At 35.9% G+C, this 12,620-nt stretch overlaps 3 protein-coding genes across 3 annotated transcripts; 1 reads left to right on the top strand and 2 right to left on the bottom strand.

Annotated features, from left to right (window-relative positions):
• Nucleotides 1–2,625: 2,625 nt before the first annotated feature.
• On the bottom strand, nt 2,626–3,296 carry LOC147923286 (putative LRR receptor-like serine/threonine-protein kinase At1g07650). The gene is made up of 2 exons (XM_087494734.1): nt 3,146–3,296; nt 2,626–3,059 (listed from the first exon to the last, which is right to left on the bottom strand). The coding sequence occupies exons 1-2, from the start codon at nt 3,287–3,289 to the stop codon at nt 2,703–2,705; spliced, it is 501 nt and encodes a 166-aa protein (XP_087350860.1). The 5' UTR covers nt 3,290–3,296; the 3' UTR covers nt 2,626–2,702.
• Nucleotides 3,297–3,370: 74 nt separating this feature from the next.
• Nucleotides 3,371–9,049, bottom strand: LOC104754935 (putative LRR receptor-like serine/threonine-protein kinase At1g07650). Its single transcript, XM_087494735.1, is given in 23 exon segments — nt 3,371–3,420; nt 3,423–3,614; nt 3,701–3,911; nt 4,033–4,151; nt 4,234–4,374; nt 4,458–4,653; nt 4,748–5,142; nt 5,229–5,287; nt 5,422–5,457; nt 5,543–5,614; nt 5,697–5,762; nt 5,852–5,923; nt 6,022–6,093; nt 6,171–6,242; nt 6,336–6,407; nt 6,490–6,561; nt 6,677–6,748; nt 6,842–6,913; nt 7,034–7,105; nt 7,190–7,258; nt 7,343–7,414; nt 8,465–8,645; nt 8,827–9,049. Coding segments are annotated over 23 exon segments (2,538 nt in total). The 5' UTR covers nt 8,930–9,049.
• An 11-nt stretch (nt 9,050–9,060) lies between these two features.
• On the top strand, nt 9,061–11,679 carry LOC104704839 (uncharacterized). Its single transcript, XM_087495217.1, has 3 exons — nt 9,061–9,065; nt 9,338–9,497; nt 11,218–11,679. The coding sequence occupies exons 1-3, from the start codon at nt 9,061–9,063 to the stop codon at nt 11,515–11,517; spliced, it is 465 nt and encodes a 154-aa protein (XP_087351343.1). The 3' UTR covers nt 11,518–11,679.
• The last annotated feature ends 941 nt before the right edge of the window (nt 11,680–12,620 follow it).

Here is a 12,620-nt window from a genome sequence, read left to right on the forward strand (position 1 = left end):
CTTAATCCCAATTCTGCGCCGTTTTATTCATTATAATGGAAGCTCACCAACGCCGAACACTCAACTATTCTCTTCCCTATCTTTCTCTTTTTCTCACTTACGTACGTGCCTCTCTATAGAGACATTTTTGTTATTAGCCAAATATAAACGAATTAGTGCCTAATGAAAAAGATGGATGTATTATACTGGGGGAATTAAGTTACGAAAATAAATTATTTTCTACAATTATTCTTTATAATGTAGATGGCGAGCCCCATATGCCATAAATAAAGTATATCATCATCATACCCTATTACACTTTTGGTGGGATCTTGTCTATTATGCAAATTAAATAAATTTGCATTCAGTAGCATAAATAAGCGTAAAAGCTAGATAAATAACATGTGTTTTCCGTAATTATTTCAATATTTTTTCCCCATTTATATAATTTTATGAAAACTCAAGAGTACTAGAAGACAATCCAACATGACCGCCGGTCTTACTTCTTCTAGTAGATAATGAAGTTTGGTTTTTAAAGAGAAGAAAGAGTCGCTCGTTTCCGATTAATTACAACTTTTATTTATTGGTCAAAAATATTATGTCACAAAACGTACTACTTGTTAAAAGAGCTCTCCATTTTGCAGTTTGTCTCTACATTTTCTCTACTTTAATTTTTCTTTTTTTCTCTTATCTCTTCATTGATCACTCGTTTCGTTTATAAATTGCTAAACTTCCTTTTCAGAAAGGGACCGGCAAAGATAGCCTACTTGCTACATTATTATAACACACTGCTTCCAGTGGGGCAAATCTCTCCACCGCAAATAGTCTAAAAATAATCTCAATAAACGAAAAAAAATAAAAGGACGTTCATGCATGAACCCATCACGAATACCTTTTTATATACCAAAACCATCATGTACACTCTTATCGTTCTTCTTCCTCCTTTCGCCCTTTAGATTGGATAAATTGTCATTTTTGAGATATTTCCGGCTTTTTCCTTGGAATTTGTGTTTCACGTAAACCTAAATGTTGATATCATCACTCACACTTTTACGTATATTAAAGACTATATACGCCATCAATATAAATACAACAAGAGAACTTTTTTTGAAAAAAGCTGCGAACGATCTTAAACATACGCAAGACCAAAATTGTGATATACTTATTATTGATCCGTCAAATTTCTGCATGTATTGTATGATGGTGTGTATTTTTGCGGCCAAAACGTAACTCTGGTTCCAAATTTAGTTCTCAGCTAGCTTTCTTAAATATTTTTGTGATTCTTGCTGTCGCCCATATAACTAGCTAGTACTGACTTGGAAATATATATAACTAGACATATGCTTTCAGTTTGCACGTAACAAAAATATGATTTTTATCTAAAAAGGGTAACTTACAAGTAACGTTTAATAGCGAAAGGATTCTTGAATGATCCATCACCTTTTTTAGAGCCTTTTGATATTGATGCTGCACAATAGTAAGTCACGTATGCAGCTCACGCCAGTATCCTATTGCAAAGTGCTTCGATTACTTCAAAATTTATACTCTACAAAAGATTCTTCACTTTTTGTTAAACATACAAAAAAAAAAGAAAAGAAAGAATAATCTTCACATGATATCTAGCTATATCTATGCTCTATACAAAAGGTTTTCGTATAGAATGACTCTCTTTTTTTTTTTCTTCGATAAAAAATGACCCTTACTTAGGGTTGTAGAGTATGTTGTTAACTAAATACAATTTTAATAATTTTATACAATTAATAAAAAAAATGGTAATAATAGAGGAAAAAAACGTGGAAGAAATGATAAGGACAGGAAAGAAAAGTAAAGAACAATGGTGGTGTGGGAATCTGATTCCTTGTCAATTAATTGCACCGTCCCCCCCTCCCTCCCTCCAGCTTTTCCCCTATTTATAAGCCTTTTATATCTGTGCAAAAGCTTACTCTTCTTAATCTCTTTACCTGTCAATTACACATACACAAATACGTCACACGTACATGTAATACATTACACATTTCAGTTGACGATAATCGAACTAGAGCTTTAGAGTTCCAATAACATAATGATGTTCGTTAGTCTTGAAAAGAAAATTTACGAGAATCAAACATTCTAATTTTATTTCTGTCTACTTATCTTCCATATGATATACTATCTATTAAGGGACATATCTATATTGTCGCATTATAGTACGATTCAAACTTTTATCAGACAAAGTTAGATAAAAAAGCATTTGAAGTACCAGCCAAAATCTATAAATTCTAATTAATAAAGCATTTATGCATCAATCTTATAATCTTTATGAACGTACCAACAAAATTACATAAAACATCAAAAGAAACGCATAAAGTAAAAGTGATGCTTTCTTGATACTAATTAGTAGGTAAACTAAATTATATCTGAATGTTGAATGGACTCTTAGTGATCTATAAAATCTCGTAGTTGTGTCGCCATTTTCGGACTTGCCATAATTTTAGTTGATGATGCTATTCAAGTTTTTAATCCGGTTTTGTCTATATGAGTTGCAGATCAAGTGCCAATTAAGGATTATTTTTGTCTATATATTTTGGGATCAATCTAATTCACATGTCACAATTTTTGAGCTATAGAAGACTTCAAAAAAAAATATATATATATATATATATACACTTAGAAAAATAACTATTTATTGGTGAAAAACTTAAACCACTCCCAGGAATCTCACTTAAATTTTGGAATTTAAGAACTTAATGCAAAAGCCCAGTTTTCTCCTCAGCATCAACGAGTGAGTTAACAGAGGCAGCTGTACAATTCCCGCTTGTGGAGAAGCTAATATCGCTCAGCTCGTTTTGCCAAAAATGGTTCCTCAAGGCTTTAAGCTTTGGGTTAACCGTTGAGAAGCTCGGATCAGACAGCAGCTCTTGCAACGCTGTCTTTCCTTCTAAGAGACTCACCACCTGCGACATCGTAGGCCTTAGCGTCGGTGACGCGTTAGTGCACATCAATGCCACGTTTAACATTAACATGGTTTCCTCTTCTAAGTGGTCACTTAACGTTGGATCAACTAGCTCTAGCAATGATCCTCGCTCTTGCAAAACATAAGCCTACATGTATTTGATGCAAAACATAAGCCTTACATGTACTTTGGTTTATTTATCATATAACTTGATGAAAGGGATGAACTGTTTACCCAATCAAGAAGGTAGACGAAGTCCTCGCTTGGCCTAAAGTTTGTGTTACTCTTTCCACTTACAATTTCGAGTGCAACGACACCAAAGCTATAAACATCTGCTTTCTCAGTCAAGTAACCACGCATCGCGTATTCAGGAGCCATATAACCTCTGCAATGCAGATGGACAAATATCAAAGTTCTGTTATAAGATATCTCTGCTTGAGCTTATGGGTAAAAAGAGCCTTACATAGTTCCAGCAATACGGGTACTGATGTGTGTGTTTCCATCATCATCAACTTTGCCAAGCCAAAGTCAGAGATCTTAGCATTAAGATCCTTATCGAGTAACACGTTGCTTGCCTTTATATCTCTGTGTACAATCTTTATCCTAGATTCTTCATGGAGAAATGTTAGTCCTTTAGCTATCCCCAAACAAATCTTCTTCCTTGTTGACCAGTCTAGCTTCAGTCTACAACTCTCATCCTTTCCTACAAAGAAGATCACCCCACACAGATTTTGAGGATATGTTGTTCATATACTTGCACAGTTACAAATTCAAGAGAAGAAAACATACCAAATAGCGCACGAGATAGACAATTGTTCTCCAGATACTCATAGACCAATATCAATTGGTTTCCTTCAACACAACATCCATATAGCTTAACAAGATTTGGATGCTGTAGTGCTGAGATCATTCCTATTTCATTTACAAACTCTCGATTTCCCTGCCTCGATTTTGCAGACAGTTGTTTGACTGCAATCATTTTTCCCTCAGATAATTCACCCTGCAACAAGATAAGGCACCACCTTCTTAACATCTCTTCCAAAAATCTACACATCTTCTAGTTTATACTGTAAACGGTTTCATTAAGAAGCTAAGAATGTTGAAGAATACAAGTGTATTACCTTGTAAACAGAGCCAAATCCACCTTCACCAATCTTTTTTGTTATGTCAAAGTTATCAGTGGCTGCTTTTATCTGTCGTAGAGTGAAAGTTCCAGTTTGAAGATCTAAACCCCTTAGCTCTGTTCATCAATAGAAAAAATTGACATTTAAGCGCCAGGTTACATAAAAAGCACATAATAATATGCATAGATAAGCTTATACCTTTGTCAATAGCATTTTTATCACGCCGTTTTTTACAGAATACGCCAACTATGATAAACAAAAGAAGTGTTGCTGCAGCAACTGGTACCCCTGCTTTTAGTATGATAGCCTTAACGTCATGATATACCGGAGGTTTGAAATCTGCCACAAGCAAAAAAACAGTCATCAATCTGCCAAAGAGATCCCATTGATTTATATAAATGTGCAATCAGAACAAAACTTACTGGGTGTCACTGATATAGCTGAAATCATAGGACCATATACACCTCTAATTGGAATGCCGGTTGTCCCTTTGCCAGCCCATCTCAAACCAATCTTCAGAGTATGGTCCTTTACATTTACCATAAACGATTTTATGACTGGCTTGCCTGATCCTCGAGCTGCTTCTTGAATGTTGAAGTTTTTTATCACTAACTGATCCTGTGAGCAGATAAACAAGAAATAATACAATATATTATGATTTACATGTTTTTGTAACGAGTAAGTAAAAGAATATTGGACTCCAAAGACGTACCTGAAGATAAATATCGAACAAACGTTTGCCAAGACTGTAAAATGTATTGTCATCGGTAAAGATGATCTCAGCAAAGTGGAGATTCACAGTGTAGTTCCCATTTCCAAGACAGAGTCCGTAGTAAGTCAACGATAAAGGAGAGACACGAGCTGTCCTATAAAGTCCAACGCTGGGAGAGGAAGAATTAACTGATAACCTGGACGTGTTCTGCACAGTATAATCATCAGCATCGTCATCATTGTCCATGAAGTTCCCTGTGCTGCTCAACGCCCAGTGCTTGTCAGCGCCAGCGAAGTACATAGAAGCACCTTTTGGCTCGTCATCAGCCTGATATATTTTTCCTTTATCCACTTTTACTTCACCTCCTCCGCAATTTATGTACAATTTATATACGTCTACAAGAAAATTTCACTTTTTTTAATCAAGAACAAGGATAGTACCAGAATATGATGAACACAATAAAAGCGTTATTGTTGCTTACGATTTCTTTTAGGATGAACACAAGGGATGTTGTGAAGAAAACAGGTTGAACCCTTGTGTCTGCAACACCAGAGTCAGAGACAGTTTTTGGTCAGTTAAACTAATCATAACTGAAAGGACAAAGATTTAAGAGACCACTACAAAGATTTAAGAGATCATCAATAAGTTTTATATACAGAGAGATGGTTTCTTACGATTTGTTCCCCGTGGCGAAGCTTTCCACCAAATTCCTGGAAAATAGCATCACAAGATTGTTTTTTCAGCGAAGGTTTGAACAAAGATGTTTTGAATGTAATTGAAATTCAATAAACTTACGAAGTAACTCGGTTACATTCATGATCATTTGGAATTGAACTTTCATCAGTAAAGTTGTTGTAAGAAACATCTCTGCACATCAAGAAGAACAAATACAGTTTATTAAATCTGTATAGTAGGTACTTGGAATGTTAAAAGAGGCATGAATTCATACACGTTTTTGTTTATTTCGACAAAGTAGCTTGGAACACCTCCTGTCAACTTGTTTCCTGTCAAATAACTGATAGAGAAGATTTACAAAAACTTTCACAATTACGAAATATATTCTGTAACAAAATTTTCTACTCTCCTAGTGACGTACGTACTTACATGAAATCGGCTTTCTTCATCTTTTCAAACGATGATGGAATCTCACCACTTAAGAGATTAAAACTGAGGTCACTACACAGTAAACATAACCAACATACAGAGTTCAGTACATGGAAATATAAATCATTTGAAAAAAACTCTTCTTTGCTCAATGTTTATACATGACTTACAGTGTTTTGAGATTCTTCATATCCCCAATATATTTTGGAATTGGGCCATTTAAATTGCATCTTCTCAGTATCCTGCGTTTCAAATAGATTAAACACGTTTTCTAGCAAAACTGCATCGAACATAACATACAGATTGTATCTCAACTCACAGCGACTTGATAGACTTCAAATTGCTCAATGGAGGGAAGGGAGACGGTTTGCCTCCTAAGTCACTAATCCTTCTATAAATCACAACACAACAAAGAAAAACTATGTTGATAAATGACCTTGTGAGGTAATAAAACTTGAAATGTAGTAGTGTTTCAAGGGCGTACAAATCAGACAAGCTAGTCAATGTAGAGATGCTGGAAGGTATTGGACCATCCAAACCGCAACCATGCATCTGCCTGCAAAAAAAAAGACACTTCTTTGGTTGGTATACCTTTCTTGAGGACAAGCAAGAACTTATGGAGAAAGATTCAATCTTACAGTTTCACTATTCTTGTCCAGTTGGCGATGAAATTTGGTACTGGTCCAGTGAAATTATTATCACTTATCCTCCTACCAACCCAACCCACACAAATACAATCATTATAAGTATTAAAGAAGTAATCCAAGAAAGACTTAAACTTTTCTGTATGTCATATCAACCATGTAAGACTAAATTCTCTCTTACATATCAGTAATGTTCTTGAGCAATCCAAGTTTTTCAGGCAATGGACCAGTGAAAGCATTCGAAGGTAGATGACTGAGGCAAAAGCAGAGAGGATGATAAGTTAAATTAAATAAGAAGCCAAACACACGCAAGAAGAAAGATTTGAAATAAAGAAAGAAACTTAACAGTTTCTCCAAATGAGTCAACTTTGCAATCTCAGGAGGGATTGGTCCTGAAAACTGATTTCCTTCTAGGCTCCTGCGTAGTTTTCAGATGATGAATTGAACACATTCAAATACATATGTAGATGTGAAACTGTTAATGAACACATTCTAGGGTCTAATAAATACAATTCATGAACCAAAAACAACAACATACAAGTTTCTGAGAGTGGTAAGGCGGGTTATGACTTTTGGGAATGGACCAGACAGTCGGTTCCCCATGAAAGATCTGTGTAATGTACATCAAAAATAACCAGACAGTTAATTAAAACAAAAACTGAATGCATTACAGAAGCAGTTTTAATACACTTACAAATCTTCCAAGCGCATAGAAGCCCATTCCTTTGGAATGGAACCAGTCAGAGAGTTACGGCTAAGGTCCCTGCACCCCCCCCAAATTAGAAGAACTTAAGAACCAATATCTAGGGTTTAGAAAAGATCAAGTCTTTTTAGTTCGTTTACTTACAAAACTTTGAGGTGACGAAGCTTAGAAAACTCTGGAGGGACTATGCCTGATAAATTCTGCGACTTTAGAGCTCTGCACGACAATAATAAACCGGATATCAATAGTCTTTTCGGATTTAAACTCAAAACCAGATAGATAACCGATTTAAACCGGTCAAAGTTTTTTTATACCAGTATTAGTAAGCGATTTGACTTTCCTTGTTACTTTGACAATTTTGGTTTGTCAAAGTCAAACGGTCTTCTTTTTGAAAAATAATTTGCTAACATTAAATACAAATTTTTCTAATTGGTTTTATAGTTAAGTCTAGTTAATTAGAATAAGGCGAAAAAAAAAAACAAAAACGCGTTATTATCTTTTGAATCGTATATTCGGTCAACGGGTCAAACGACCAGCTGCCATTTCCAGCCTGGCAAAGTAATCTTTGTCTTCACAAATAGACAAATCAAACTTTTTTTTGTTTTAATCTATAGTTCACAAGTGTTTTTACATCCCACCAAAACTATAATTTGTAAGATAGCATCTGTCGAAAAAAAAGAGGTAAACAGTAAGACACTAGTAGTCAAATTCAGAACAAGTGTATGAAATAATACAAAAGAAGATTCTTATGTCACGTTTTAAGTCGGAATTTAAAAAAAAAAAAAATACAAATAGAGGTCGATCAACTTTAAAAATATAATTCGGAAATTTCTAAAAATATAGTTTTATTTTATCATTTCAATATTACTAAAACAGGGTATATAGTATATCGTACTTATGGTTTAGTTGTTGTCATTAAAGTGCGAGTTGTGCAGTTAATGAAAAGATAAGTTAACCTTACTACCTAACCTCACCATGGAATTTAGTGGTTTTCCCCTCAAATTGTCACCATAAACTAGCGCCACTACTCTGTTTTACCTTTAAGTAAAAATGCTAATTATTCCATTGGAAAAAAGAAATTCTAAAGTCTAAACTGTGGAATTCTCGAAACTGACGGTTAAATCCCCCATATACATTGACTTGTCACCGACACGAGTATTGAACTAAAACTCTTTTGTATATTCCAAAAAATGGGAAAAATCGATAAAGAAGATAAGAAAGGCAAAGAGAGTAGAGTAAGATGAAGAAGAAGAAGAGGAGACTTACATTCTAATGACGTGGCAAGATGAGTTTGGAGGAGGATAAGAGCAATCACAAGTGAGATTACTCTCAAACTCTTTGGTTGTAAAACTTGTATCAACCCAATTGCCTTCACCACTACATGGATCTTTGTTGAAGTTCCAATCTTTCTTCCCTAGCTTCTTCCCTATCTCCTTCAGTGCCCTCACTTCCCAATTCAAAAACAATTACCATCATCATCAAAGATCAAGAAAGTGCTTTGAATCCAAATTTCTCAAGAAAACAAAAAAAAAAAGAAAGCCGCAAACATAGAAAAGAGAAAAAAGAAGAAGCACAGTTTAGCTTCCTATTTGGAAAACAAACAAGAAAGTGGTTTTTTAGGGGAGTACCTTCGGCCTCGTGGAGTTTAGTATTGTCGGAAAATCCAAGACGGCCATGGAAAATCAAAGTGAAGAGGACGATGATGAAATATATCCGATGTAAAGAAATCATCTTTTTTTTTTTGCTATACAAAAATAATAAAATATCGTATCACTTGTCCGATTAAAAAGAGATATAAGATAGAGGTCTCGAGAGAGAGAGACAGTGTAGGAAGTAATGGTAACGAGCTTAGACCATCCACAATGGCGTGGATTTGGCCCGTCCCCAATATTTATTGGATTTAAATTTAAATGAAAAAAGCCCAATATCTGAAAAACGGTTCTTATTTGGGGACGTTTTTTTACCGTCCTCTTCGCCACGTGTAGCCGTGTGATTTGTTCTCGAATAAGCTAGGTCTAAAAAAAATGTATTCGGGAGACAAAATCATCCCGAGTTCTTTCTTCTCCCTCTTGACGGCGACCACGAAGGCGATTCGATCCTCCACGACGTTCTGTTCTTTTCACCGGAAAATCTTGCCAGATTAACGAAGCCGATCTTCTGTCGCATCCGAAGCCGGTCCGATCTTCAATACCTAAGACGTCCAGCGGTTCGATCTTCTCTCCCGAAGCGATCTGTCCCTGTCACCCGAAGCTTGTCCGGCGGTTCGAGCTTCTCTCCCGATGATATCCGTCTAAATAAGGTTAGTCTTCTTCCCACTACATGAGATTTAACCTTGATTGGCGCCGATTATCGAATTAGGGTTAGGGATTTGGGATTATCGAATTAGGGTTAGATAATTAGGGTTTGCGAATTAGGGTAATTGAATTAGGGTTATTCAATTAGGGTTAATTAATTGGGGTTATTGAATTAGGGTTATTGATTTAGGGATATTGAATTAGGGTAAATGATTTAGGTTATGTTTCTTTGGTGTTTTTTTTGTTTTTTTCATTTGTTCGATGGATCGTTATGTCTCTGTGTGAAGATCGAGTTGTGTCTGTGTCGTTTGTCCTTTGCTGTAGTTGTTGATCTTATAAACATGTTTGTGTCTTGGTCAAAATTTTTTTAAAACATTGAGTATCGTTAAACTTTGGTTTTTTTTTCTTAAATGTTAAAGGATCATCATCTTTGTGTCTCGGTCTATTTTTTTAACATTGAGATAGGTTAAATTTTTTTTTATCAAGGTTTTCAATTTGGTGATTGTTGTGTCATTGGTATGGTTGGTAAAATGTTTTTGACATTGATTTTGATACAACTTTTGGTTGATTAAGATAGTCATTGTCATTCGTATGATTTTTGGATAAATTTTTTTAACAATGTCATTCGTATGATGTCTCGCATTGATTCGTATGGTTGTGTTTTTTTTTAGGTTTCTCATTTGGTAGTTGTAATGTTTACTTGTAATAAATTGGTAGCATTGTTGTGTAGTTGGTTGTATTTAATTTTAGTGTTGTTTGTTCATAGTTTCTTGTTTAATTTGGTAGTTGTAATGTGTACTTGTCATAAATTGTGATTAGACATTTGTTGTTTGGTCTTTAAGTTTTGATAGTTATTGCAAGTAAGGTTTTAAACCATAAATCTCTTTCATTTATCTTCCCTTTCTCACTTGTAAATGATATTCACTTCTCTTCTATACTCGCATCTCTTATCTTCGCATTCCTTCTCTTCTATACCCGCTTCTAATCTCTGCTTTTCTCTTCTCTTCTCTTCGCATTGATCATCTTCTATACCCGCTTCTCTTCTCTGCTCTTATCTTCTCTTCTCCTCGCATTCCTTCTCTTCCTTATCCGTTTCTTCCTATGGATTCTAATAATCCCTTCTTTCAGTCTTCTTCTTACTTCAACTTGCTTAACAGTCAAGAAGAAGGTGGTTTAAATGATAACTTTCATTGGGAAAGTTATCCACCTTCTGGACAGAGCTCACAACCTTCTCCTCACAGCTCCCAACCTTCTCCTCACAGCTCCCAACCTTCTCCTCACAGCTCGCAAGAAACACCAAAAGAGCGCAAGGAGAGAAAGACATGGACACCTGCTGATGATGAAGTCTTGATCTCCGCATGGCTCAACACTTCAAAAGATCCCATCGTTGCAAATCAACAAAAGGGAGGAAGCTTCTGGAGCAGGATTCAAAAATACTATTGTGACACTCCTCACGCTAGAAACGGTGGGGAACAGATGCTGGTGACACATTGCAAGCAGCGTTGGCACAAGATAAATGACCATACTAACAAGTTCTGTGCCGCATTCGCAGCTGCGGAGAGACAGAACAGCTCTGGTCATTCTGAAAATGATATCATGAAGAATGCACATGATATCTACTTCGCTGCCCATAACAAGAGATTCAACCTTGAACATTGTTGGTTTCGTTTAAGGTTTGAGCAGAAATTTCTATCCCTTAACACTATTAACACGACCCCAGCTCAGCCTGCAACAAAGAGGAAACAAGCTGGTGAAGGTTCGCAGTCATCAAGCTGCAGTGTTGAGGAGTCTGAGAAGAGGCCAGAAGGGATCAAGGCTGCCAAGGCGAAGAGGAACAATGCTCAGTCCACAAACGTGAAGACTCTTGCTGAGTATAAGAGCATGTGGGATGTCAAGAAAGAGGAATTAGCTGAAAAGGAGAAACTACAGAAGCTGGCCATCCTAGACACTCTCCTAGCCAAAAAAGAACCCTTGAGTGCGAGTGAAGAAATCATCATGAACAAGATAGTGTCCCAGTATTTCTGATATTATAGAATGTGTTTGTTGTTTGTTTTTCTTGCTTAGTACTCGGCTTATGTATTTGATTTGTATTCCCTGGTTGTTTGATTTGTATTTCCTGTTTAAGTATTTCTTGCTCAGTTGTGTATTTCTTGTTTCAATCTAAATTAATATAAGTCTATTTTAGTACTCGGCTATTGTAATTTCTAGTAACTCGGCTATTGTATAAACTAACTTAATCAGATTGTGTATTGTTGTACTAAGTCTAATCTGCTTCTTCTTGTTTATCTTCAGGTTACGTAAGACATGGGCCACGACTATAGCTATTCCCAGCCTTCTTCATCTGATCTGGCTGATAAGTACTCAGAGGACACTGCGGATAGAGAGCTAGATGCATTGATTCGTATGGATGAAGCAGAGTCTGGTAAGGTTGGAGAATGTAGTTAATGAGATATGTAAGGAAAATAAGTTAAGAAAATTTACTGATTTGCTGGTTGTAGGTGTAATCATCATTTTCACATGTATTTTGTTCATGTTGGTGTAATGATTTACACGGGTACTTGTTGTTTTCTTATCATGTATGTTGTTTTGTTTTGGTCTCTCACGGGTATTACATGTATTTTGACTACGGACGTGTTGGTCTCTGTCACGGGTACTTGTTGTTGGTGTAATCATGTATGTTCTTTTGTTTTGGTCTCTCACGGGTTACAAACTGGAACTCCACTATATATATGATAACTCACACCAAACACGACCAAACCAACAACACAAGTCATTTCTTTATCTTCCTTTCTTCATAACCAAAGTAGCAACTCATTTCATCAAATAAGATCCCCGAAAATATTTAGAAAATATTTATGATGTCTCCCAAAATATCCCCGAACCAAACCAGCCACAAGAAAGGATTTTTATCGAGCGAAACCGGGAAGAAGGCCACAATAATCTTTGGAATGATTATTTTAGTGACACTCCCACATATCCAGAATATTTATTCCGGCAACGGTTTCGCATGCACAAGCCACTGTTCATGCGAATTGTGCAACGTCTCTCTACCGAAATCCAATATTTCCGCCAAAGCCAGGATGCAACCGGACGTGCTGGTCTTTCACCTATACAAAAATGTACTGCAG

This window comes from Camelina sativa, chromosome 17 (assembly GCF_030686135.1).
Source record: "Camelina sativa cultivar CO46 ecotype springtype chromosome 17, ASM3068613v1".
Taxonomy (NCBI): domain Eukaryota; kingdom Viridiplantae; phylum Streptophyta; class Magnoliopsida; order Brassicales; family Brassicaceae; genus Camelina; species Camelina sativa.

What these genes read in the sequence shown, in the direction of transcription:
- LOC147923286 (XM_087494734.1), bottom strand. Translation starts at nt 3,289, where the DNA reads ATGGCTCCTGAATACGCGATGCGTGGTTACTTGACTGAGAAAGCAGAT. An exon ending in TCGTCTACCTTCTTGATTGG is followed by an intron (nt 3,060 to 3,145) that starts GTAAACAGTTCA and finishes AAATACATGTAG; the next exon opens with GCTTATGTTTTGCAAGAGCG.
- LOC104704839 (XM_087495217.1), top strand. An exon ending in ATGATATCCGTCTAAATAAG is followed by an intron (nt 9,498 to 11,217) that starts GTTAGTCTTCTT and finishes ACCCCAGCTCAG; the next exon opens with CCTGCAACAAAGAGGAAACA.